The following is a 25750-nucleotide window of genomic DNA, read 5'->3' as shown; positions in this document are numbered from 1 at the left end:
TCTTCTTTGTTGAACTTTGCAATTTAACATTGTATAAATGCAGTTTGAAGTGTCTTCCTTTTTATTTTAATTTATTAATTAATTCATTTTGTCATTTTACTGTTGCCTAAATACACATGTTAAGACATTTTTATCCTTCTTCTATAATGTATGGTTTTCCTCTGCAATCATATTCCAGGTGTGTATGGTGCACTTCAAACTTGCATATTCAAGTTCTCATTATCAAAGTGAAACACACACAAACACTAAATGCACTTGAACAATGATTGCACTTTGAAATGAAGCTACCAGGTGTACAGGTGTGGGCACTGCAGCACAAATACGATTAAAGCTAAAATGAAGAAAATCATGATAAACTCTGGGAACCTTAGAATGGGCCTACAGTATATACATCTAGCATAATTCAGCCACTGTGCCTCCATGCATTTGAAACTAAAACATTGGATTATATGGCGAAATACAAGTCATTTTGGACCAAACCATTTGGTCAAAACCACACTATTTATCTATCATTATTGGGGTTGTGATTACCAGCTGGTGGGGTCCTGTATACTAGAAGAGAGAAGTTAGTAGCATGCACTATTAGCACATTGCCGCACCCACCACATTACAAACCAACTCAGGATCCCAGATTGGCACCCGAGTGTAGCCATGCAACAGATGATACCTCAGCACCACACAAGTTCAGATGGAATGGAACCAGTGTTTTTTTTTATGGTGGCTGGAGTACCAATTCTGCCTCCAACCCAGAGGTTCTTTCCTGCATGTTGGAGGACCTACTTGCAGGGCTGGGTGCAGATTAACGTCATACCCAGGACTGTATACTAAGCAAGTGTTAAATTTGTTAATAAGCTGAACACCCTTAAAAATAGAATTAACTAAAAAGTATGCCAAAATCAATCAGTATGCAGCATTTTAAAGTTAAAAACAGAATGCACATAGTGTTTTCATACAGTAATGAGAAATAATAGTCTACTTCTTGAAAATAATTAATACCTGTTTATCTATAAATTTACTTTAATAGTGAATAAACATATTTTTTTTTTATAAATTATGGTCTGCAGTGTCACCTACCCACATTGGGTAAATGCAATAAAAGGTGTTTAGTTGCAGAACTGCGTAATCTTCTGAGAAATGCTCAAACTATAAAACAATATTAATGTTTAATTACAGATTATTGAAAATGCTGTGCAACTGATGCTGACAGAAGATTTAATTTTACCACACAAGGGGCGCTGCAAAAGTCTTTACCCTTCCATGAAGTAAATTAAGGCAAAAAGTTTTTCCCAATGAAAGCTCATTTATTAGTGACTTCAAAACTGCATCAAGGCACTTTTTCATGCACTTGATCCCTCTGTAAATGTTCACTTATGTTTGGGATCAACTAAAAATCACAAGGTGCTTAATTGGGTGAATATGGAAGGGGTTCAACCAGTTGGATGCCACAGTTCTCCAAAGTTTCAGTTGTCACCTTTGCAATGTTCATCAGCGCGTCGTCATGGTGGAAAAATGACTTGTTCAGAAGCATGCAAAGGTGGCCTCCACTCCTCTCACTCTTTTCTTTTGTACCACTTGCCAAACTTCCTTTTTTGTTATGAACACAGGAAATATGAATATGGTGGAAGCTCACTAAGTACTGAAGGTTAAGGTCTTCTACAACGTCCCTCATCAATCGCCACTCTCCCTGAAACACTTTGAAAAAAAATTAAATATGAACAATCGGTATTCCTTTCAATTAACATTAAGGCCAACTAGAGAACAAGTTTTTGGGCAAATGTCTGAAACTCATAACACATACCAGTGAATTATGTTTCTGGACTTCTCTAGCGCCTTCAACACCATCCATCCTCTGCTCCTTAGGGACAAGCTAACAGAGATGGGAGTAGATTCATACCTGATGGCATGGATCGTGGACTATCTTACAGACAGACCTCAACATGCGTGTCTCGGGAACTGCAGTTCTGACATTGTAGTCAGTAACAAAGGAGCGCCGCAGGGGACTGTACTTTCTCCGGTCCTGTTCAACCTATATACAACGGACTTTCATTACAACTCGGAGTTGTGCCATGTGCAAAAGTTTGCTGACAACACTGCTATTGTGGGCTACATTAGGAGTGGGCAGGAGGAGGAGTACAGGAACCTAATCAAGGACTTTGTTAAATGGTGCGACTCAAACCACTTACACCTGAACACCAGCAAAACCAAGGAGCTGGTGGTGGATTTTAGGAGGACCAGGCCCCTCATGGACCCCGTGATCATCAGGGGTGACTGTGTGCTGAGGGTGAAGACCTATAAATAACTGGGAGTGCAGCTGGATGATAAATTGGACTGGACTGCCAATGCTGATGCTCTGTGTAAGAAAGGACAGAGCTGACTATACTTCCTTAAAAAGCTGGCATCTTTCAACATCTGCAATAAGATGCTGTAGATGTTCTATCAGACGGTTGTTGCGAGCGCAGTGTTCTACGCAGTGGTGTGCTGGGGAGGCAGCATAAAGAAGAGGGACGGCTCACGCCTGGACAAACTGGTGAGGAAGGCAGGCTCTATTGTAGGTACGGAGCTGGACAGTTTGACATCTGTGGCAGAATGACGGGCACTAAGTAGGCTCCTGTCAATCATGGAGAATCCACTGCATCTGCTGGACAGGATCATCTCCAGACAGAAGAGCAGCTTCAGCGACAGACTGCTGTCACTGTCCTGATCCACTGACAGACTGAGGAGATTGTTCCTCACTCACACTATGCGACTCTTCAATTCCACCTGGGGGGATAAACGTTAATGTTATAATGTTAACATTATACAATGTTATCGTCTGTTATACCTGCATTTTTATCACTCTTTAATTTACTATTGTTCTTTATGTATGCTGCTGCTAGAGTATGTGAATTTCCCCTTGGGATTAATAAATTATCTATCTATCTATCTATCTATCCACATAAGCTCCATTGCTATTACTAGTTTCAAAGTTAATATATTTAAATGTGTTTGATTTTGAGCAAAATTAGGCAACTAAACATTACAGAATGGGCTTGCAGATAGTATTTGTCTTTGAGAATCATCTGATGCTATCTATCTATCTATTGTCAGGGATGCCAGGGGCAATGACTCGGCTGGGATGCCGTGAGGGACCGGATGTGGGTCTGCACCCACCCTGGATCATGTGGGGGCCGCCTTCCTGGTTACTCTGGGGGCCACGGGTTGAGGGCATGGAAGTCCCACCCTGTAGGGGCCCGTAGTCGCCGCCAGGAGGCGCCACAATGCCTTGGGGACCTGTTACTGGTGTGGCGGAAGTGCTGGGGGGAAGAATTAAGAGGACACCTGGGGAGCTGCCGGGAGAGCAGCCGACACTTCCACCAAACATAAGCGTGGCCAATGGGGGTGTGTCAGAAGCACCTGGGGCTCATCCGGGGAGTGTATAAAATGGGCCGTCTCCCTTCATTCGAGGCTCGAGTCAGGTGGAAGCAGGACGAGGCACGAGAGAGGTGTGGACGCTGCCCGAAGAAGAGGCATTTGTGGCCAGGACTGTGTGTTTGGGGTATTGTGCACGAACTGGGTCTGAGTAACCATTTATAATTGTTGTAAATAGTTGTAAATAAACGTGTGGTGGTTGAAAAACAACATGTCCGTCTGTCTGTGTCCGGGTCGGCTCCACACTATCTATCTATCAGTGGCATTTTTGTCATGAAAATTCTGGTGCAGTCATACAAAAATTTTCCTTTATGTATACAGACTTAACTAACATTAAAATAAACTTACGTAACCCCTCAAACTACATGAACTACATACATTGAAATAGCAACACCTCAAGATAAGAATTAAACAGCTTTGAAGTAAAAAAGGGACAAGCCAATAAAATGGAAAAGAACATGAAAGCTGCACATTGGACAAGTGAAACACTGTGACTGTCTGGTACCAGTACTAACTTTGTTGCGGATTGGTGATTGCTAGACAGTACAAGGCCATCAAGCAATTGAAAAATCATCTTTCTGCATACCTGTTCATTTAGGACCTGGACTTTGGGCTTCTTTGAAACAGGAACATCATACAGGCTGGCATTTTTTCCACAATGCGGAAGGAGCACAGGTACATTAAGTCTTCCTTGGGGGCTTTCTCAGATTTAGCAAAATCTTTAGGCAGTCATCCCTCGGTTGAAAGTGGAGATCAAGATGCCATTCAGCTCCATTCTGATTAGCATATTTCTGGTAATGATTTGTTTATTTTTTCTCATTAACATGGTGGCAAACTTTTTGCCAACATTAATTACCATTTTTGCTATTTTTGGACTTATTACAAGGTGCATCATACAGACCAAACTCACTTCTGAATAATGATGTTAAGATACTCTCCAAAGTTCTAGCTAGAATGACTGACAAAGTGCTCCTTTCAGTAATATCACAAGACCAAACTGGATTTATTAAAGGTAGACACTTAGCCTCCAGTCTTTGCCACCTATTTAATCTATATATATAATTCACTAAGGGCATGCAAGACAGTGAGCGCAAGCAAGACAGAGAGCACACGCAAGACTGACAGCCATGCCTGCCAACTCACAGAGCCCCGCCCACCAACTCTAAGACCATGGGATACGCTTGACAGAGCCCTGTCCGCCAACTCTAACTAAGGGCAAGCAAGACAGAGAGCGCATGCAAGACAGAGAGACACGCCCTTCAACTCACAGAGCCCCGCCCACCAACTCAAAGACCATGGGATATGCATGACAGAGCCCTGCCCACCATCTCTAATCCTAATTCTGCATCCAGAGTTGCTCTCGATTAAACAGCAATAATTAGCAAACAAACAAAGATAACTGGCAATAACAGTGCAAAATTCACAATTGGTATGCCAGTTTGAAAAGATAAGTTTTGAGGGTAGTTTTAAAATGTGTTATTGAATCGAGCTGATGTACATGTATATGAGAGATATATATGAGAGCTTCCATAACACAGAGTTTGATGTGTGGTACAGAAAGTACAGCTGCAGATGAGAATCAGAGTGAGCGAGACGAGTGTCAGTCTGTAGGAGATCAGTGAGGTTGTGGAGAGCTTTAAATGTTAAGAGCGGGATTTAGCATTGTATTCTGTAGTTAACAGGGAGCCAGTGAAATTGAGAGAGAATAGGTGTAGTATGTTCATTGGATTTAGAACAGCAGGTTATTATCCTGGCAGCAGAATTTTGAATAAATTGTAAGCGATGTATACGTTTTTGTGGGAGGACAGATAGAATACCGTTACAGTAATCTATACGTGAGGTGACTCGGGCATTAACCAGTACTTTAGTACTGTGTTGCATAAGAACAGGATGAAGTCTAGAAATGTTTTGGGGATGGAAGAAAGCAGCCCAAGAAATGTTACTTATATGGGAGGAATTATTTAATAATAATAATAATTGTTATTATTATTTAATAATTACCATTATTAGTGTATAAATGGACATAAATAATTGCATGTAAATGATTCACCAAAATCTGTTGTATGTAAACAATACTGTTTAAAACGTTATTGTTTTTTCATCAGAAAACCTGGTTTCCACGTCTACCTGTATTAGTTTAAATGGCACTTTTACCACTTGCAATAGGGCGGACGCTCTGAGTTATCGTGTCGACTGGGCAACACAGTGAATGCGGCGTCTATCTATATATGTCTATGTTTTCAGTAGCCTGCTACAGGAAGGTACTCTCTCGACCATTGGCATTGGTTTCGCTCCTTGCTATTTTCGTTAAACTGTGAAAATGGTTTCCTAAGCCTTTGTTATACTGAATTCCTTTCTCACCATTTTCCGTTCCTATTCTTACACTGCTGTATGCTACGGCGGGCTTCAGCTAGTGTAATATATTCACCCATAAAAGAAGTGATGAGGCGCCCTTCTGCTGTTATGCACCTAAAATCTGGAATAGCTTGCCAATAGGAATTTGCCAGGCTAATACAGTGGAGCACTTTAAAACACTGCTGAAAACACATTACTTTAACATGGCTTTCTCATAGCTTCATCTTAGTTTAATCCTGATGCTCTGTATATTCAATTAGTTATCATTATCATTCCTACTGTGTCCCAAATCCGTACTAACCTCCACTTTCTCTTCTGTTGTTTTTCCGGTTTTCTGTGGTGGCGATCTGTGCCACCACCACCTAATCAAAGCACCGTGATGTTCCTACATTGATGGATTTATGGCCAGAAGTCCACATGACTGTCATCATCAAATTCTTCCATGAGAACCCTGAATACCATGAGGACTGATTGAGGTCATTTATGTTAGGTACAATGCCTAGAGGGGGCTGGGTGGTCTTTTGCCCTGGAACCCCTGCTGATTTTATTTTTTTCTCCTGCCGTCTGGAGTTTTTTTTTTTTGTTTGTTTTTTCCGTCCTCCCTGGCCATTGGACCTTACTTTTATTCTATATTAATTAGTGTTCCCTAATTTTAATTATTTATTTTGTATTTTTTCTCTTTCTTTATCATGTAAAGCACTTTGAGCTATATTGTTTGTATGAAAATGTGCTATATAAATAAATGTTGTTGTCAGTACACTAGCAACCCAGTTCATTCACTCAGAATATGGAACCAATGTAGGAAATACTTCAAGTTAAAGAATATTTTATCTGTGGCACCTCTACACAGTTTTTCATGTAGAGATTTGTATATAAATAATGTCTTTGCATTTTATGAAGAATTACATGGTAAGATCCAACCTGCAAATGTTGCAATCAACTTCCAGCCTCATTGGGCCATATGTTTTGGATGTGCACCAAATTAACATCATTTTGGACCAAAATTTTTAAATGCCTCTCAGACAGCCTTGGTGTCACAATCACTCCTAATCCATTAATAGCTGTGTTTGGTGGACTCCCAGATGGGCTTAAATTGGAGAAGGACAAACAAACTGTAATTGCCTTTACTTCACTATTAGCACATAGACTTATCTTGCTCAACTGAAAGAATCCTAGCCCACCTCTTTTAAGTCAGTGGTGGTATATACTATTTAAAATTGGAAAAAAAAAATCAAAAGCTTACAGGATCTGTTCAAAACATGTTTAAAACCTGGCAGGATCTAGTCAATAACATTTTAGAATAAACATTTATATTGGGGAGAAGGACTTTTTTCCCTCTTTACTACTCTCAAAATGTTGCTCTGCCTGGGAGTTGAATTGAATTTAGTTTTGTTACGTTTGACCTGATTGTATGGGACGTTACATGCTTTTAATAAATTCAATAAAAGATAAAAATAAATAAAAAGAAGTTTGAAAGTAGTTAATGGAAGGATTTTGGGAGGTGTTGGACATGTTTATAAACCATTTCCACCATTTTTACTGCTTGTGTTCTTTAGTTTGGACTTTTCTTTCCTTCTGTTTTTGATTTCTTTCTGTTTTGGCATTCATAGTGGCATAGGTAAAACAATGTACAAAAAGTGTATTCTGGCCATTTCAGATCTGTGATTGCTTTGAAAAATAAGAAGTGGAACTGGCTCCTTCCAAGAATTAAAGAGAAACATTTTCCCTTTGAAATCTAAAAACTCAACAAGTTGGATTTATTCATTTTTTAACAAACTCTGCTTTGTTTTGGGGACAAAACATGTTTGTTTTATTTGTTAATTAAATGATTTATTCTAGGAAGGAAGGTGGCTCTCATTATTAACAGCAATAGAAAGAAATTCGGTGAAGGGACTTTTTACTTGTTTTTCCATGCAGCTGGCATCACTTGCCAAGCAAAAGTTAAATTCATTTTGCAAGGTGCCCACACCTCTTTAAGCAGTGACTAAAATTTGTTTTGTCTGCCTCTTCAAGGACATCAGTATTTTAAAGAGCAGCAGATCGACGGCCTCTGTGAAATCGTCTAGGTCTTGCTAGTTGCCTAGTTGCATGAAATCAGCCATCTCTATCCAATATGTAACTGCACAATATTTCACTTCAAGCAACTTTCTGTAGAGCTGGCCTAGGTGAATGATGTTGTTTCTAGTCTACCTGTGCCTGCTCAAGATCTGTTTTTCATTTGATTATGTATTTTATCCAAATTCTTCATCAAAATTGAAAATACTACAGTATATTTGACTCATTTTTATTTACTGTGTCATGGTCCTTGCCTTCACCAATCTTAAGTGCCTATCTGTTAATAAATTTGTCTTGCACTTACTGTAACTCAAGGATCTGAACCTGAGTAGATTGAAACCTCAAGAAATTCAGGTTTTATCATTGGTATTTATTTAACCTTCAGTCATAACATTATTCAGATTAGAAATATTATATAAACCCGTTAGTTTTTTAATTGTAGAAAAGCTACTACATTCATTTACATACAAAAGATGTGACTACTCTTTAATGCTTCGCATACAGATTGTCCCGATGATTCAGTTACTACTCTACAGTTATTTAAAAGCCTGACAACTTTAATTCTAATTAAAACTAGGAAGCATTGCCCTATATTCACATCCTAAATTACTATTTTGACTCTTTAAATGTAAATGGTTTAACCTCAGTTAATGTACAGAATTTACTGCAATCTCTCAGGTCTTCTTAAAATAAATAGATAAAATTTGTTATGGAAGACAGAGCCTTTAGCTATACAGCATCCAAAATTTTAAATGATCTCCATGACAGCGGAAAAGATTCTCCATCAGTCTCAGCGTTTAACTGAAGATAAACAACCTTGTTTTAGCATGGCCGATTAGACCGCTCATACCTATTTTATTAAAAACTGTGGCAGCAGTTTCAACTGACTGTATCTACATTTTTCAGAATATGTTTCTCTTCTTGCTTGTAAAATCACTTTGACTTTCTTTACTCTTTAAATTGTCACAGGAGCAATGACAAGCTCAACATAAAACCTACATTGCATTTCATCAAAATCATTTACATTTAACTGCAAGGTATAGCACTGTAAAGTGGAAGGGAGGGGCAACCAGACAACAGGCCGCAGACATTTGTTTTTCTGGAATCTTTGTTGACTGAAATTTTGCATTTTTCCCTTTCCCCTTCCCCTCTTCCATCTGGCCTTAGCTAAATATTTAGCAATAGCAAAGAGAATGCATCTGTTTACTGTGTATCAACAGTAAGGCCAGGTTTATACTTCATGTGACGCGACACGTGTTCCAGTGGACGCTCCTGCTACACAAGCTGTTTATACTTGCACGCATACTTTACATAAATCTGGAAGAATCCACCAGGTGGCAGTGCGAGCTATTATCACAGTGAGAACAGGTTCGGCTTCACTGTGTTATAAATTGCCTGGAACACCTGTTAAATTCCGATGACACCTTGCCGCAATATCTCTGAAAAGGATGTTTAATGATTAAATCCATCAATCCAGGGATGTGTCCATCCCAGCAAGCATTGGGCATGAGGCAGAAACAATCCCTAGATGGGACATCAGGTCATCACAAGGTGAATACAAGCACTCACACATACACTGGCATCATTTTAGTGTCACCAAATCTGCATATCTTTGGAAGGAAACCGGAGCACACTGTGGAAACCCAGCAGGAAAACATGTAAACTCTGCCACCGTGTCACTCGCACGTGTGTAATTATTAACAGTATTCATTATTTAAATGAAATTAACAATTTATTTGTAAAATGTAACATACAGTATATACTTTAATGTATTTCATCATGAAAGTGATATCAAGTATAAATCAAACTATTCTAAATGTGCAGAGAGTTGGAATTTCATACATTTAATGCGTTCTGTGTGATGATTGCTGCTGTCAGGTCTGGAGGAAGCCCCAGATAAAAAAGATGGCACAAAAGATGGTATGTGAGACTTTTAAAATGTATCGTGTCATTACAATCGGGAATATGCAATGCTTGAATATAAAAGCACCATGAATGCATCTGTATGTCTGCATTTTGCTTCACCACATCGAACCATTCATCAAACATTGAAGTGCGCACATCGATCCCGTAGGATTCACAAAGCAGCTTTCGGTCACATGTAGGTAGTAAACAGAGACTCTGACATCACATTCCAACTTTTATCACACTATGACACCCCAAATTTTTGCTGGTACTGCAATTCGCACACATGTTGCATTAATTTCTGAGTGCCTGCTCAGAGGACATGTCAAATGAACGCTGGGAACATGATGCGTGCGCGTATGCATTCTGAGCGTGAAGTACAAATGAGCCCTAAAAGTGGAAGATGCGTGAGTGTGAGACTTGGTATATTAAAATATGTTAAAATATTACTTCATACTTTTCAGCATGTTAAATTAATTGATTTAATGTAAATTACATCATCATCACCAATTTAACAGCTGTTTTCCAGGTTTACCAATATTGGCTAGTTGTCCCCCAAATCTTTTTCCTCCATGGTTCTTGGAATCCTTTCTCCTGTAATTCCATCTGGCTACACCTCTTCACCCAATTGTGCTCTGTGCTTTTGCATCACCTGCCCAAAACATGTAGTCTGTTTCTCCTTTGCGCAGCACCTATCACTTCTCTTAACTCAGCATTTGTCTTCCCCTCACTCTGTGACACTCCACACAACCACTTCATCATTCTCATTATCCATTTTTTGCAGCATTGCCTTTCCTTCATCTTCATTAGCCATGTTGCACTCCCATAGAGCATATAACACCTCACAAAGATTTCATAAAATGTTTTCCTTGAATGCCAGAGAGGCTCCTTTAGAATTTAGAAAATGGGACAGCTTCTAGAATTTCTTTTATGCATCCTTCACATGATCACTGCTGTGATGAATTGCAAAACATAAAGAAAGTGTACTGAAGGCAAAATGGAAAGGTAAAAATGTGAAAATGCTTAATGGGAAATGTGGAGGTGAAGAGGGTAAGTGAGTAGGTTTGTTGGTAAATGAATGAATATAGTCTTGGCATATTCCACAGAGATTTGTAGAAGTGATAAAGAGAAAGATGAGTTTTAGGACAGGTTGATGAAGGTGACGGCTCACAGAAAGAGCATTGAAGTGGGAGGTGACATTAATCGGCATGAGAATGTTGCAGTTTGTGAGACTCAATGACCATGTTTCTGATACAGATGTGAGCAACACTGGAGCACCACAAGTAACACCCATGTCTCATTTTCTCTTCACTCTGTAAACCTCTGACTACAAATATAACACCAGGTCATGTCACTTGCAGAAAGTGATTCTGCACTTATGGGGTGTATTGATAAAGGGGATGAGTCAGACTATAGGAGTCAGTTGGAGAACTTTGTTTCTTGATGCAAAGAGAATTGCCTGCACCTTAACACTAGTAAAACCAAGGAACTGGTTATTGACTTTTGCTACACCAACAATCTATATCTGGTTACTATTCAAAGAATTGATGAAGAGGTGGTCCTCTCCTTCAGGTACCCATTAATTGACAGGTTATACTGCTTTCGGAAGGCTCTTTTTCCTTAGGATACTGCATTCCTTTAATCTGGGGAGTGACATCTTTCATATCTTTTATAACTCTGTAATGGCCAGTGTGATTTTCTCTGTTGTTGTGTGCTGCAATAACATGACATTAAGAGAGGTACACCAAATCAACAAGCTCAGTTACAGGATGCACTCTGGAACCCCTTGAGGGAGTAGTGAAGGAAAGAATTAAAATCAAGTGCATTATAAACAATGCTGCACATCGTCTCTCTTACAAACTAACAATGAGGACTTCCAGCCATTCAATTATTTAGCAGAAGTGTGTCAAGAAATGCTGCTGGGGCTCCTATATACCAATGTAACACCTCACTGTGACTGTGACAGCTAAGTCAGAATTCTTCTTTCTTTTTAATGTTCTTGCTTTACAGTCTGGTGTGTGTTCAAACCAAAATGTGTTAATATTTACTTATCTACTCAGCTACCTGTTTATATATTTATTTATTTAAAGAGTTTCTGTAAAAAAACAAATTTCCCCCTCTGGACAAATAAAGTTGTGATAAATACCATAGACGACGGCGATATTGTTGTAGTGAAACAAATCTGTGCCCCATGAAAATTAGATTGTAAATAACTCAGTTGATAGCCTTTTATCAAAGTTTATTGTTTAAAGTCGATGCATTCAGTAAGGAGGGGTGTTTAATAATATGGCACTTAACAAAGTGGACAGGCATAGAATGCAGCTAAGCTCACAACAAAGCATGGCAGAGACACGAAAGCACAGTGCAGTAAAGCAAAAATATAGATACGCGCACACATATATTTTTTATTTATTTTCTGTATTGAGTTACTTTTCGAATTGTTGTTTGGTACAAGATTGCCAATGGATGTGGACTGCTTATAATCAGTCCTGCTGTGAATAAACTTAAAGTTGATCGCTTATTTATTTATTTATTTATTTTTTAAAGTGTAGTTATGACATTTGTGGTGTTTTTATTACATGACAAGAAAACCAACACCAGTTGTGAAGACTGTTACTTTCATCAGTAATCAGCACATTACCATGACATGGGGACAATTTGCTGTGGCTACTTTTAGAATTAATTTATTTTTCTATGCTGTGAATTAGAATCCTGCATGTGCTGATAGTCTTGAAAGCACATAAAGCACATGGGAGTATGACGGGGTTGTGAGTCTTGCACCACAGCCTCCCTTCAGGACAATTTTGTAAACAATGTGAAAACACTCTTATGGACTGAGATTGTTTTGTTGACATAGTATAACAAGAAGATGCCATTTATATGTTTATCTGAACTGATTAACTATTAACTAGGCTGCATTTTCATATCATTCATATCATCCAGTCCTGTGTTACAAATGGCATGTTATTTGTTTAACTTGACAGGGTTATTGGTTGCTCTCATTGTGCTTTGCAAAACATCATTCATACCGTATTTCATCCAACACAACTGATAACCACAACAGTTGAATCTTCTTCTTTTATTCTTCATCTTTTCCCACTTCTATGTTGATGTACTTTATTAACCTTCTCCAAAAAGCTCAGTCTGGCACCTACTCCCCAATCAAGATCTTTTCTTTCAGATCTTCTTTTACTTTGTCCATCCACCTCCACTATCTATCTATCTATCTATCTATTGTCACACACGTGCGAATAGGGGGACGTTGTGTGGACCAAGTAAAGGTAATTCGACGCCAGGCCAGCGGAGGGCGGGGTGCATTAAACCTTCTCCTGCTATCTCTACAGACCAGCCGCGGGAAAACCTATCTGAATCAAGAACATCACTTCCGGTTCCAGCACCTAGAAAAACGTCAATTCCAGTTCCAGCGCCTAGAAGAATGTCACTTCCAGTTCCAGCGCCTAGAAGAATGTCACTTCCAGTTCCGGCGCCCTGAAGATTGTCACTTCCGGTCCTGGCTCCCAGGCTGATGTCAGAGAAACATCACTTCCGGTCAACATACATCACTTCCAGTTAACATACATCACTTCCTGTCTGTCCATTTAAAACCGCCATAATTTTCCAACCTTCAGTAGTTCTGTCTTGGACTCTCTACAGTCAACTTCATTGTTGCTTAAAAAACCAATACCTTTGCAGCTAGGAATATTATACAGGTGGCTGCCCCAACCCTTTTTACGTGTGTCAAGTCTCTTCCTTTTACACTATCTATCTATCTATCTATCTATCTATCTTTGTCCATGGGGATTTTAGCTGAATGTAAAACTCCCATACATGTTAAGTAAAATAAATATCAATACAAAATTAAATTTGGTTTTCCATTGTTTGCATAAAAAATACCACACCTGAAGTCCTTGACCATCAACTGTCACAGAATTAGCTCTCTGCATCTTTGTCTTGTCTCCTAAGGATCTTGGATGCTGAGAATCTTTTTTAACTGTTGTTTGTCTCTCCTTAAAAACAAAAATAAAGTAAAAGAAAAATTATATCTTGCATTCATAACAGAGTGGTAAATAGCCCATGACGAAAACAGACTGTTTTTAATTCATGTTACACAATGTATAGTATAATCTTCATTTTAAAGTTACAGAATACAGCTAATTTAATGGTGTTGTGACTTGTCTTCTAGCAATCAGCTAATTCAGCACTTGTAATCGGGGTGCATTTCCCAAAAATTATTGATCTTAGTGAATAACGAATGAGATAATGAACAAGTTTTTCCCCAAAGCCCTTCATTATCTGACATTTAATAAACAAGTTTAAAGTAATTCTTTGTTGGGCTCCTACGCAGTGTCCACAGCAGAAATGAAGTCTTTCGCTAAAAGGAACATTGATACCACATATTTTAGTTGTCATATATATATTATATTGTCACAACAGACATGTACAAATGTAAAAAATCAAATATTATGCAAAAAAGTAAAAAATAAAGAAATTAAAATTTTCAGCAATAGGTAAGATTACTTTAACCTATTAGTTGAAAATCAATACAAGAGCTCAAAATGTCATAAGGTTTCCTTGCAAAAATTAACAATGCCAAGCAGTGATTGAAGAGAAAAAAACACTTCACAACAAAGGAGTTAAAACAACCTGTTCCTTTAATTTACTTAATGTTTTAAGGATGCATATCTTGTCTTATTTTCAACATGTCATCCTTCTTGATTTAAACAGATGCAAAATTATAAAATGTAACAATTTTGGTCAGTAAGCATGAAACTTTAATTCTGGTTCTTAATGACAGTTAGATGCATTTTGTTTAGACTAAATTGTTTTAATTTGATTATAATGTATCTGTACTGGTTGAGTATTTTCTTTTGAGACAACATGCTGTACTATATATTATGCATGACAACAAATAAGCAGTATTTAAAATAATCCATTCTTAAATTTCCTAAACATTTTATTTATACAGTATATGTATTTACTAGCTGTGTAAGCCTGTGCTGTAAAAAGCATGGGGTCCTAGAAACTATTGAAATCGGCAGAAAAAAAAATTGAAATGTAGAGTTGTCAGATAATTGAAAGGAACCACTCTGGGCATCTCTCTCCTAGGAAGTTTCGTTTCACTGATGTGTTTGCATCACTTGTGCATTAGCAGCTAAGCGACTTTGTCTTTCGTCAGAGGTTTTGTTTTGCCAACGTGCTCACCTCGCTTGTGTATTAGCAGCTGGAAGAAAAGTAAAAGGGGTAATGTTTTGCAGATATGCTCGCCTTGCTTCTGTATTAGCCGCTAAGCGAGTGACTCCCTCTTCATATGTTTCGTTTTGCCGATGTGCTGGCCTTACTTGCACATCCTTGGGAGTTGGAGCACTTAGCCCGACTCCACCTCTCACTTCCACACACACTTCCAAGCGTAGACGTTTATATATAAGATACTGCAACATCTCATATTATTAGTACTTATTATTGTTCTTGTTATTATGTTGTCCAAATAAAAGCGTCAGTGTCTTATGTGATTTACTTAAGGTGAACTCTATCATTCTGAATCGCAGACAAAAGTCCAAATAAAAAATGACATTAAAAATAACAAGTGGGTTGGTTCACTCATTGATTTTCATACTACTTTAGATACAAAGGGATTCAGGGAAACACTTGCTAATTAACAAATGGTTTTGTGTATGAGATAACAAAGTATTTTACGTTATAAACCTTTCAGGAAACTCACCCCATTTAAATTTGTAATTAACAAGATGATAATGTTACAAAGTGAGAATCTTTTGCAACTGGGAGCACTGTCATATTACTACACATATAGCAGAAGAAAGGTATACAAAGTTACTTATTTTGCTCTACAGGACCACTGGGAAGAATGAGGCAGGAGGTTGACAGACTGATGAGCGCAGCCAAAACTCCATTGTACTAGAACATTATAATAAAATCTGTTCCCTAATAAGAAATGGTGATATAGTTGGATGACTAAAGACAACAGAATATCTTTTCTGCTATTAGAAGTAGATCTTGTGGTTCAGTTTTTCCAACAGTATGGGTCTTCACTTACATGCATTATGGATCACTTTCTGATCATTGCAAACATTTTTTATTTAACTTGTTTAATGTTTTAAGGATGCAGACTTTGAGTATAACTTTCAACATGTCATCCTATTTAATTTATTCAACTGTAAGATGCATATTTATGTAATGTAATAGTTTTTGGTCAGTAACGATGAAACTAATTCTTGTTCTTAATGATAGAGTTGGTTGCATTTTGTTCAGGGTAAAATGTTTTAATTTAATTATAATGCACCTGTACCGGTTGAGTTTTTTCTTTACCAGACAAAAATACTGTATTTTATATTATGAATTACAAAAAATGAGCAGCATTTAAAATAAAGCCTCGGGTAAAATGTGTGAGAAGCACTAGCATGAGACTTAATGTTTTGCTGGTATATTCACATTTTTCTAAAGATTTTATATGACTTCCTTGATCTATGCACCAGTTGCAAGTTATTACTTTTACAAAATAATGTGTTTGAAGCAGGAAATTTCTCAGTATGTCAACATCTGCTTTTACTAAGAATGCAAAACTGATCTGTTTATTACTTTTTCTAACAACATGTTTAGATGCCATATTGTGAGTGGCAAACAATGGAAATGAAATGAATACAATACACAATATAATAAGCAAATAAGGCAATAGATAAATAAACAGTAAGTAATATACAAAGATTTTTGTAATGGCTGTATAATCAGCAATAGGGGAGGTAAGAAGCGAATTATAAGGACTTTTTTTTAATTATATTTGATTCACTAATAAAGAACAAATTTTTTTTTTGAAGTTCACATGAAATATTTCACACAAATGCTGTCATTGATTTGACTACAAAGAAGCATGACGTAAAATCAACGGTGGGAAGCTCAGTAGCCTTTTCTCTTACAAGTCACTCAAGCAGTGGATGCTTTTAAAAAGCAATAAAATATTCATGAACATAGGGAAACTGAACATGTATCTGAAAGGCAAAGTTAACAGCTTATCTGTCCATCTACAAATTCTAAATTTCTTTACTAAAAGTGGGCTTCAAAGAAACATTTGATGTGACACTTTTGACCTACTTTGTAAAACGGCAAACCATAGGGTGGAAGACTAAAATAAAGAGAAAACCATGTCATATATCAGACAGCACAATACATTGAATGGGTAGTGTGGTCCAGTTTGTGACTAACACAGCCAATAAAGGACATATTCTAATGGGCATCATAGATCTCAGAAGATAAGAATTGGATAAATTATAAAGGCTGTTTGATTTCTTTAATCACTCTCTAAAAGTGAGTATTCTATAGTATTGTTCCACGTACAAATATGAAGAACTTTTAATCAAATAAAAAGTGTACATGTCATATGCAGAAAAAGAAACATAGCTTACCAGGACTACTGGACATATAGATGTTGGTGGTAAAATATGATCCCTCAGTGATCCACAGTCACATTCAGGCTTTACATGTGATGCACATTTATTATGTAGCTAAGAACAGGAAAAAAATATGAACAGCTGATGTTAACAAATCATAATCAATAACAAAAGAAATGCATAACTTAATAAAACCAATTTAACTGTCATATACATGCAAGATTTGTTGCTTCTATTCTATACAGATCACTTCACATGTTAAATATTGCTTTTTAAAAGTCATATGATCTGTGTTTTAAAACCCGAAAGGCATGAAGTCTGCTTGCTTTTGCATAAGATCTACATTTTCAACATTTTCATTTTCTATAAAGTTATCTTTGCTTTTGGTTTCCACAGTTTCTGGACATTTTTTTTATCTTTACACATATGTATATAAGTCAAGTTAATTCTTCTCTTGTCAGTAAAACCGGGAAGCTTTCGGTCATTGATAAACCAGCATCTATTGATGATCGCTCCTGACACATACACTTAATCAATAGTGTGTATGACCCACGATTTTTGAGTTTGAGTGTGTGTATGTGCGTGCATGTACGTGCGTGTGCACGTGTGCATGTGTGTCGTTTTGTCAGTTTTACTATAAAAACAGTTAAACTCCCGTTATTTGTGAAGCAGGGATATTCTGATCACTGATCAACATTCAGAAACCAGTGTTTTCCTCCATAACATCCTTTCAGCAAACAGGACTAATGTCCTTGATGAAACAGATCGCCCTTTAATGAAATGCTGCCAATACGGAATAACAGAAATCACTGGGCGGCTTTCGGTCAATGATAAACCAGCGTCTGTTGAGGTGAAAAAATGGGACGTACTGCGGTTGCTATCAATGTTTCCTGGTAACTCAGCTTTTAAGAAGAATCTGCTTTATGGGGTGAAAAAATAGTCACCCTTGACAGATACGCTTAATCAGTAGTATGTGTGACCCATGATTTGTCAGTTTGAGTGTGTGTGTGAGCGTGTACTTGCTTGTGAATGGTTTTGTCAGTTTTACTATAAAAACAGTTAAACATCAGTTATTTGTGAAGTGGGAATATTCTGGTCATTTTGATCCCTGATCAACATTTAAAAGAAACAGCAACTCCAGTGTTTTCCTCCATAACATCCAGATCGCCCTTTAATGAAATGCTGCCAATACGAAATAACAGAAATCACTAGGTGGCTTTCGGTCAATGATAAACCAGCGTCTGTTGAGGTGAAAAAATGGGACGTACTGAGGTTGCTATCAATGCTTTCCGGTAACTCGGCTTTTGAGAAGAATCTGTCATGGGAGGGACAAGAGGGAGCGAGTAAGGCGGGTGCATTGAGCCAGGGCGGGACGGAGCGGGGCGAGGAGATAGGTATCTGTACAAGTGTTTTAAACAATGAAAAGAAAAAAAGTGCTTTGAAATTGAGGACCCCCCAACCAAGACGGCTTACGAAACAAAACGCGAAAATATGCAAAATAATGACAACAGTGTTGAAGCAATGATGAAGCGAAAGGAAGATGCTAAACTTGGGTGGCTGCGTTGTGCCAGCCCGTTAATGCCAACTGATGTATATATCTCAATGAATCTATCTGAACCAATATATATATATCTAAACGGATGTATTAGAACCGATGTATATATCTCAACCAATGTATCCCAACCAATGTATATATCTGAACCGATATATATCTATACTAATAAAAGGCAAAGCCCTCACTGACTGACTCACTGACTCATCACTAATTCTCCAACTTCCCGTGTAGGTAGAAGGCTGAAATTTGGCAGGCTCATTCCTTACAACTTCCTTACAAAAGTTTAGCAGGTTTCATTTCGAAATTCTACGCATAATGGTCATAACTAGAAGCTATTTTTTCTCCATTTACTGTAATGGAGTTGAGCTCGAAAGCCGTGGGGGGCGAAGTTTTGTGTGACATCATCACGCTTCTCACGTAATCACGCATTACATAGAAAACCAGGAAGAGCTACAAAAAGGGCTGAAGAAAACATGCATTATATAATTAAGAAGGCAGCGAAACAATTAGTACCGAGCGAGTGACATATAAAATCATATTCAGCGGCTCACGTGAACTGACGCAGTGCGCAGACAAAAAGCAACAGTTCCAAAGAGTGCTGAACAAAAACCAAATTACACTGCTACGCTCAAATTGACAAACTACACGCCGTGGCGCAATAGTAGAGCTTTTGCCTGTAGCGCCGACGTCCGAGGTTCGATTCCCGAGAGGGGATGCACTAAGTATGTACGCGCGCTTCTCGATTCATTTTAGCCTCACATCCCCTTGGTTTGAGACGTATGAAAACATATGCGGTTAACACAGAAAGACAGATCACCAATTGAAGCTTCATGAATAATGGATACTTTATTCGCGATCAATGATTGTTTTGGTAAAACCATACTCAGTGTATTCATTAGATGAACGGTAAAAAAGTAAGAGCGAGGGGAGGGTAACTTACTGAGGCACACAGGCAAAACCACAATAGCACGAAGGGCTCGATGTACTGTAGTGCGCGTCAACTCTATCTGAATTGCGCGATCACATTTGAAAAAATATATCTTTTCAAGTTCTATTTAGTCCATATGTGTCAAACTCAAGGGCCGCGGGCCACATCCAGCCCGGCGTGTAATTATATCCGCCCGAGATCATTTTATATACTGTATTATTGTTATTAATGGCCCGGTATATGAAGCGCTGGTAACACAATAAACTACAGATCCCATAATGCAGCGCTTCAGCTGCCTTGCCGAACACTTACCGCGTTAATCAAGTCTACCTTATGATGCTGCAAGTTATTGCGAAGCTAGAGTTATTGCGCACTGAGTTTCCACGGCGCTTTGGTGACTTTGAAGAACAAAAAAAGTCCGTCTACATGCGGCTCGAACCTTGTGCATGTTTGGTAGCACATATCTGTGTGAGAAGCTCTTCTCAGTGATAAAGACTAACAAAACAGCACACAGGAGTCGCCTCACTGATGAGCACCTGCAATCCATCCTGAGAATCTCCACAACACAGAACCTCACACCAAACAGAAACGAACTTGTGGCCAAAAAAAGATGCCAGGCGTCCAGCTCTAAAATGACATATGAGCAAAGACAACTGAATGATTTGATTTGTTATTGCACGTAAGAGCGGGAGTAAACCGTTTTAACAAACAGCGTATTGCACTGATACTGAAATAGCTGTGTGTGTATATATGTAGATATGTATGTATATGTATATATATGTTTATATATGTGTGTGTGTATGTATGTATATGTGTGTATATATGTGTGTGTATATATGTAGATATATATGTATGTATATATGTTGTCGAAGACTGCCGGCTTCGAGGCCGGGTCCGCACCCCAGGCCGACAGGAGGAGCTCTCCCGACAGCGGGATCATGCCCCGAGGTCCAGCACGGCCTTATGGACTCTGTGGTGTTTATACACAGCCCTGCCGGATACCTTGGCGCCACCAGGAGTCGCTGTGGGGGGACTTATGGGCTCTGTTGTGCCTTATGACCCGGGAGTATGTCACGGTCACGTGACAGGAAGATATGGCGTGCTCCCGGGTTGAAATAATAGACTGATTGCCCTGACCCGGAAGGAATAAGGAACTGTGGATTGCTGGGACAGGAACACCTCCGGGTCAGGGGCTATAAAAGGACGTGCCTCAGTCCAGACACTGAGCTGTGCTGGGTGGGAGAGGAGCAAAGTGTCTGGGCGAGGAGGAGAGGTTATTGTGTGGATAGTGTTTATTAGAGTGTGTTTATTTGTAGTGTGGAAGGTGCTTGGTGCACTGTGGGAAAAATAAAAAGGTCTTGGACTGTTACCTGGTGTCAGGAGTCGTACCTGAGGGTTCGAGGGTGCACTACTGCCCCCTACTGCCACACTGGCGTAGTCGGCAGGATTCTCTGGCCGTCTGTTGGCAGAGGACCTGCATTACAAACAAATTTTGTGTGGGCAGACAACCCTCGGGGGATTCCCCATCTTTTCACGGAGGTGCAAACACCACCCGCTACCAAAAGCTGCAACTGTGCGCCATCCCGCTCTGCAGGACTATGGGAAAGAAAACAGGGAAAAAGAAGCTCAGTCCCAGCCGCCTGCAGGGCATGACGGACGCCGCGATGTCCTGGACCCTCCTGACCGGGAGCGAGGAAGACAAAGCGCTGATCCGGGCCAAACAAGCTCGGGCCGCGAAGGACCCGGCACACGGACAAATCCCGGGCGCAGCGTACTCCTTAGACGGTCCGGGGGTGCCGCATTCCGTTACGGAGGCGGCTGCAGGTAAACCGCCCGACGTCCCGTCTTTGTTGTTTTCCTATTTTGCAGACGTCCGCCGGGAGGATTGCAGCGGCGTCTTGGATGACGGCCTCATGCCTCGGCAAAATGGCCGCGGCTCCCAGAAGGCAAGTCGCGGTGAAAGGCGGCTAGAGACAGCCGCGGTTGGGGACAACAGACTGGTCACCCGCGGGGGGTCGGGACGGTGGAGGAAATCCGGAGTCCGCCGACGAGGCCGGTCGCCCCTAACGGGTCCGAGCCTCCTCGAAGGGAGGGAAGGCGGGCGCCGCCGAAAGGAAAAGCCGCCGACAAAGAGGCGGGTTGTGGCTGACGAGTCTGCCGCGGTAAAGGAGAAGGCAGATCGCAGCCGGCTTGTAGTAGCCAGCCGTCCCTCTGAGGACTCCAACTCCCAGGGGCCTTTGCGCGACCCAGCGGAACACGTGCCTGGGGCGGCGTGCTCATTGGTTCCCGGCCGGAAGGTAAGCACACGCGAAGCGAAAATGTAGCCGGCCGTAGTAACAAACTGTCTGGACTTACGGGGTCTCGAAATACCTCGAGCCCCTGCACCGCTTCTTACAGGACTTACAACAGCTGAAGGAACGTGTGGAGGACTTGGGAGCGACGGCTGCAGCCCCGTTAAAGGGTCTACAGGACTACGTGCAGCGGCTGGGCCGGAAGCTCCGGAGATGATCGATGCGGGAGTACAGGTGAGTCCCTCCCGTGTCGTAGAGTGTAAGGGGACACAGTGCGATCGGGCACCGCTGAGAATGAGTAGCGTGTCAAAGCACTGTGTACCCGACAAGAGACTGGGGCACGATGACCGAATGGTCGGGGACTGGAGCAAACAGCCCGGGGCATGCGCGTGGCGTGGCTTTCCGGGCAGTACGGCTCACCAGGACCCGACCGGTCTTAAGTGCGGGTAGCGCCGGTGGTAGGAGTGCCGGGGGATGCGCCGCTCGGGCCGGGGCAGCTGAATAGTGCGTGCATCGGTGCGGGACGGTGCAAATGACGCCGACTCCCAGTAAACGGAAGGTAGCGGGTGTGCAGACAGCACAGAGGCTCTCCTCTTCCCATGGAGGGCCTCAGGCTGAGCGCAAGCCCCACATTAAGCGGGAGATCCCCAAAAGGAGTGGTGGGTCTCCCAACAGGATGGAAGGAAGGCTTGGGGGCCGCCAGGCGCATGATGACTTCCCTGGCAGGTGAAGGGGCGGAGACGACGCTGACGGAGTTCCCGAGATGTTTTGGTCCCGCAGAGGGGAACAGCCACGAGGACTCCGTCGGTGCTATAATTGCCGGCGACCGGGCCACGAGAGGCGCCATTGTCCCCGGGGGGACAGGAACTACACCGTCCCTCCAAGGTTCGCTCGAGGACAGGGACAACGCATTCAAGGCCCGGATGACGCGTCCTCCTGGAGGAGGACGTCCCTTTCGGGGCCGGACGCTCCGCCCCAGAAGTCGTCACTAAGGGGGGGGAACTGTGGAAGACTGCCGGCTTCCGAGGCCGGTCCGCACCCCCAGGCCGACAGGAGGAGCTCTCCCGACAGCGGGATCATGCCCCGAGGTCCAGCAGGGCCTTATGGACTCTGTGGTGTTTATACACATACCTTGGGCGCCACCAGGAGTCGCTGTGGGGGGACTTATGGGCTCTGTTGTGCCTTATGACCCGGGAGTATGTCACGGTCACGTGACAGGAAGATATGGCGTGCTCCCGGGTTGAAATAATAGACTGATTGCCCTGACCCGGAAGGAATAAGGAACTGTGGATTGCTGGGACAGGAACACCTCCGGGTCAGGGGCTATAAAAGGACGCTGCCTCAGTCCAGACACTGAGCTGTGCTGGGTGGGAGAGGAGCAAAGTGTCTGGGCGAGGAGGAGAGGTTATTGTGTGGATAGTGTTTATTAGAGTGTGTTTATTTGTAGTGTGGAAGGTGCTTGGTGCACTGTGGGAAAAATAAAAAGGTCTTGGACTGTTACCTGGTGTCAGGAGTACCTGAGGGTTCGAGGGTGCACTACTGCCCCTACTGCCACAATGTGTATATGTATAGATATGTGTATATATATATATGTTTATATATGTGTGTGTATATATATATATATATATATATATATATATATATATATGACAACAACACTCATCACTCACAACAGTGACAAAACAATTACATTGACAATCAGGTTACGTTATTTTCAAAATGTTTCCATTTCTTTTCATTGCTTCTTTAACACACTACTTCTCCGCTGCGAAGCGCGGGTATTTTGCTAGTATATATATATATATATATATATATATATATATATATATATATATCTGAAAGGATGTATTAAAACCAATGTATTTATTTAAACCAATTTTTCCGAACTGATATGTATATCTTTTTTTAACACTTATTTAATTGGAATTTAAAAAACAAATTACATCACTTTTGCACATAGTCACCTTCGTTTCAATTTTCCCAGTGTCATACCAACTTTTTAATGCCAAATTACTACTGCTCCCGCCTTCACTGTTTCCAACAAAAATATGAGTGCAGAACCTTTTTGAATGTACCTCGTATAAATTATAGTCTGAATCTGTGGTGTTTAGGAGTAAAGTAGAGAAGCTAAGCTTAGTTTTAGGCAAATTCAGCTACTGCAAGCCAGCACAGATCAATGTCCATGATGCTTTCCCACCAGCTGAAAAATGTTTCTGTAGAACCATTCTCTGATTTGACTTTTGGCTCTAAACACACATACATTCAGGTTTATGTAGCGTATATACTCATGTATAAGGCGGGTATTGAAACCTGAAAAATCGATCATAAACTCAGATGGCTGTTCATAAATGCAACACTTAATTTTTTTTTTACATCTTCTTGACTCCTCCAATCTCACATCAGTTTCTCAGATGCATCAAATTTTGTTGCAGCATTTAATTTAAAACCTTTTTCATATTTTCTTCTCATCGAACGCTCCACCATAGATAAGGGATGCTCTTACAATAAAGATGTATGAGGGTGTGAGATACAATGAAACATAAATCAGTGCAAACGTTGGTTCAGAATAGTTTCGGTATAGACACAATAGAGAGAGAGAGACAGAGGTTAGGAGCACACGCTGATACAGTGCATTGCCGCACCCACATAGAAAAAAAAGGCAGTGTGCTCCGTGGTTACTCTCTCAGGTGAGCATTAGCTTATCATAATCCCTTGTACCAATAGTGTGAGTTTTCTGCATTTGACAAATACAACCGTCATTATAAAATACCAGAAATTATACAATAAAATCAAGTCCCGACCTATCCGTGGGAAAACTTATCTGCGAGTATATCCAGTATGCACATTTATATTCATTCATGCTGGAAGAAAAAGATACAAGCACAACAGAAGTGGCAAAGGAAGAAGTTTACAAGGTGTTTTTTTTTTTTTTTTGGTGGCAGATGTGCAGAGTTTGCAGTGCTGGATTTGGAAAGTAATACCTTTGAATTGCAACCTTTCATTACTTTCTCGTCAATAAATATATTTTCATTTATTTATTATCTGTCATTTTCTTACATCCTCCTGCTTCTTTTACTTCATATGCCCTGCATATTATGACTTCCAACCAGTAGCAATCTCCTGCAAGCTACTAGTAAAGAAATTAATCTTGTACTAATTTAAAATAAAACAGTACGGAAGTGAAGAAAATACAGAAATGGAAAGCCAGTATTGAAGTAAAAGGCTTTAAGGAAAATGCAGGTGAAGATGTTGGTAAAAGCATGTATTAAAAATGGGGTGGCAAGAATTGTAGTTCACAAGTGAAGAGGTGGCTTTGTGAAGTTTCACTGAGGAACATTTAGACAAGAGTAGAGCTGTTAGAAATGATCGGAACAATGTGGTCCCATGATGAAGAAAAAGAAACTGAAGAGTAAAAGGCAAAGAGTTGGAAAGGTACAATACAGTATGATGGGGGTAGGAGATATGATATGTTACAAGAACCAAATATAACAAGGAAATGAAAGTGGTATAATTGACATGAAAAGAGAATTAGGAAATCTGGAAGAAAACTCTGTCTAGGTTAAGTCAAACAATTTCTGCCATTAAATCTTTTCTCCTACATTTTGATTTCCTATATTTCAAACTATTCTCACTTGTTTAAATAATCTGTATAAATTGTAAATTATGATTTTTCTGTATTGCCATCTTATACTGTCAAATTGCTCAGTTAACTGTTACTTATGTAAACACTTTTAAGTGTCTTTCTTTTCAACTTATTAAGTATTCCATGACCTTGAATGTTACCCTGTAATGAATTATTGCTTCTGTTGTAAAGTGCCTTGTGATGATGAATATTATAAAGGATGCCCAACTT

General features: G+C 40.2%; 1 protein-coding gene across 1 annotated transcript in view; it reads right to left on the bottom strand.

The window, feature by feature from the left end:
- The window catches only part of dgkb (diacylglycerol kinase, beta), a 738105-nt gene that overhangs the window by 447056 nt on the left and 265299 nt on the right, over window positions 1-25750 (bottom strand). Inside the window, exons 13-14 of the mRNA XM_039736618.1 lie at window positions 17139-17237; window positions 13623-13730 (exon numbers count right to left, since the gene is read on the bottom strand). Of these exons, the coding sequence (XP_039592552.1) occupies window positions 13623-13730; window positions 17139-17237 (207 nt within the window). The remainder of the gene's footprint in view (window positions 1-13622; window positions 13731-17138; window positions 17238-25750) is intronic.

The sequence above is a fragment of the Polypterus senegalus genome, chromosome 15 (assembly GCF_016835505.1).
Source record: "Polypterus senegalus isolate Bchr_013 chromosome 15, ASM1683550v1, whole genome shotgun sequence".
Taxonomy (NCBI): Eukaryota; Metazoa; Chordata; class Cladistia; order Polypteriformes; family Polypteridae; genus Polypterus; species Polypterus senegalus.
This window is presented reverse-complemented; position numbering and strand designations above follow the sequence as displayed.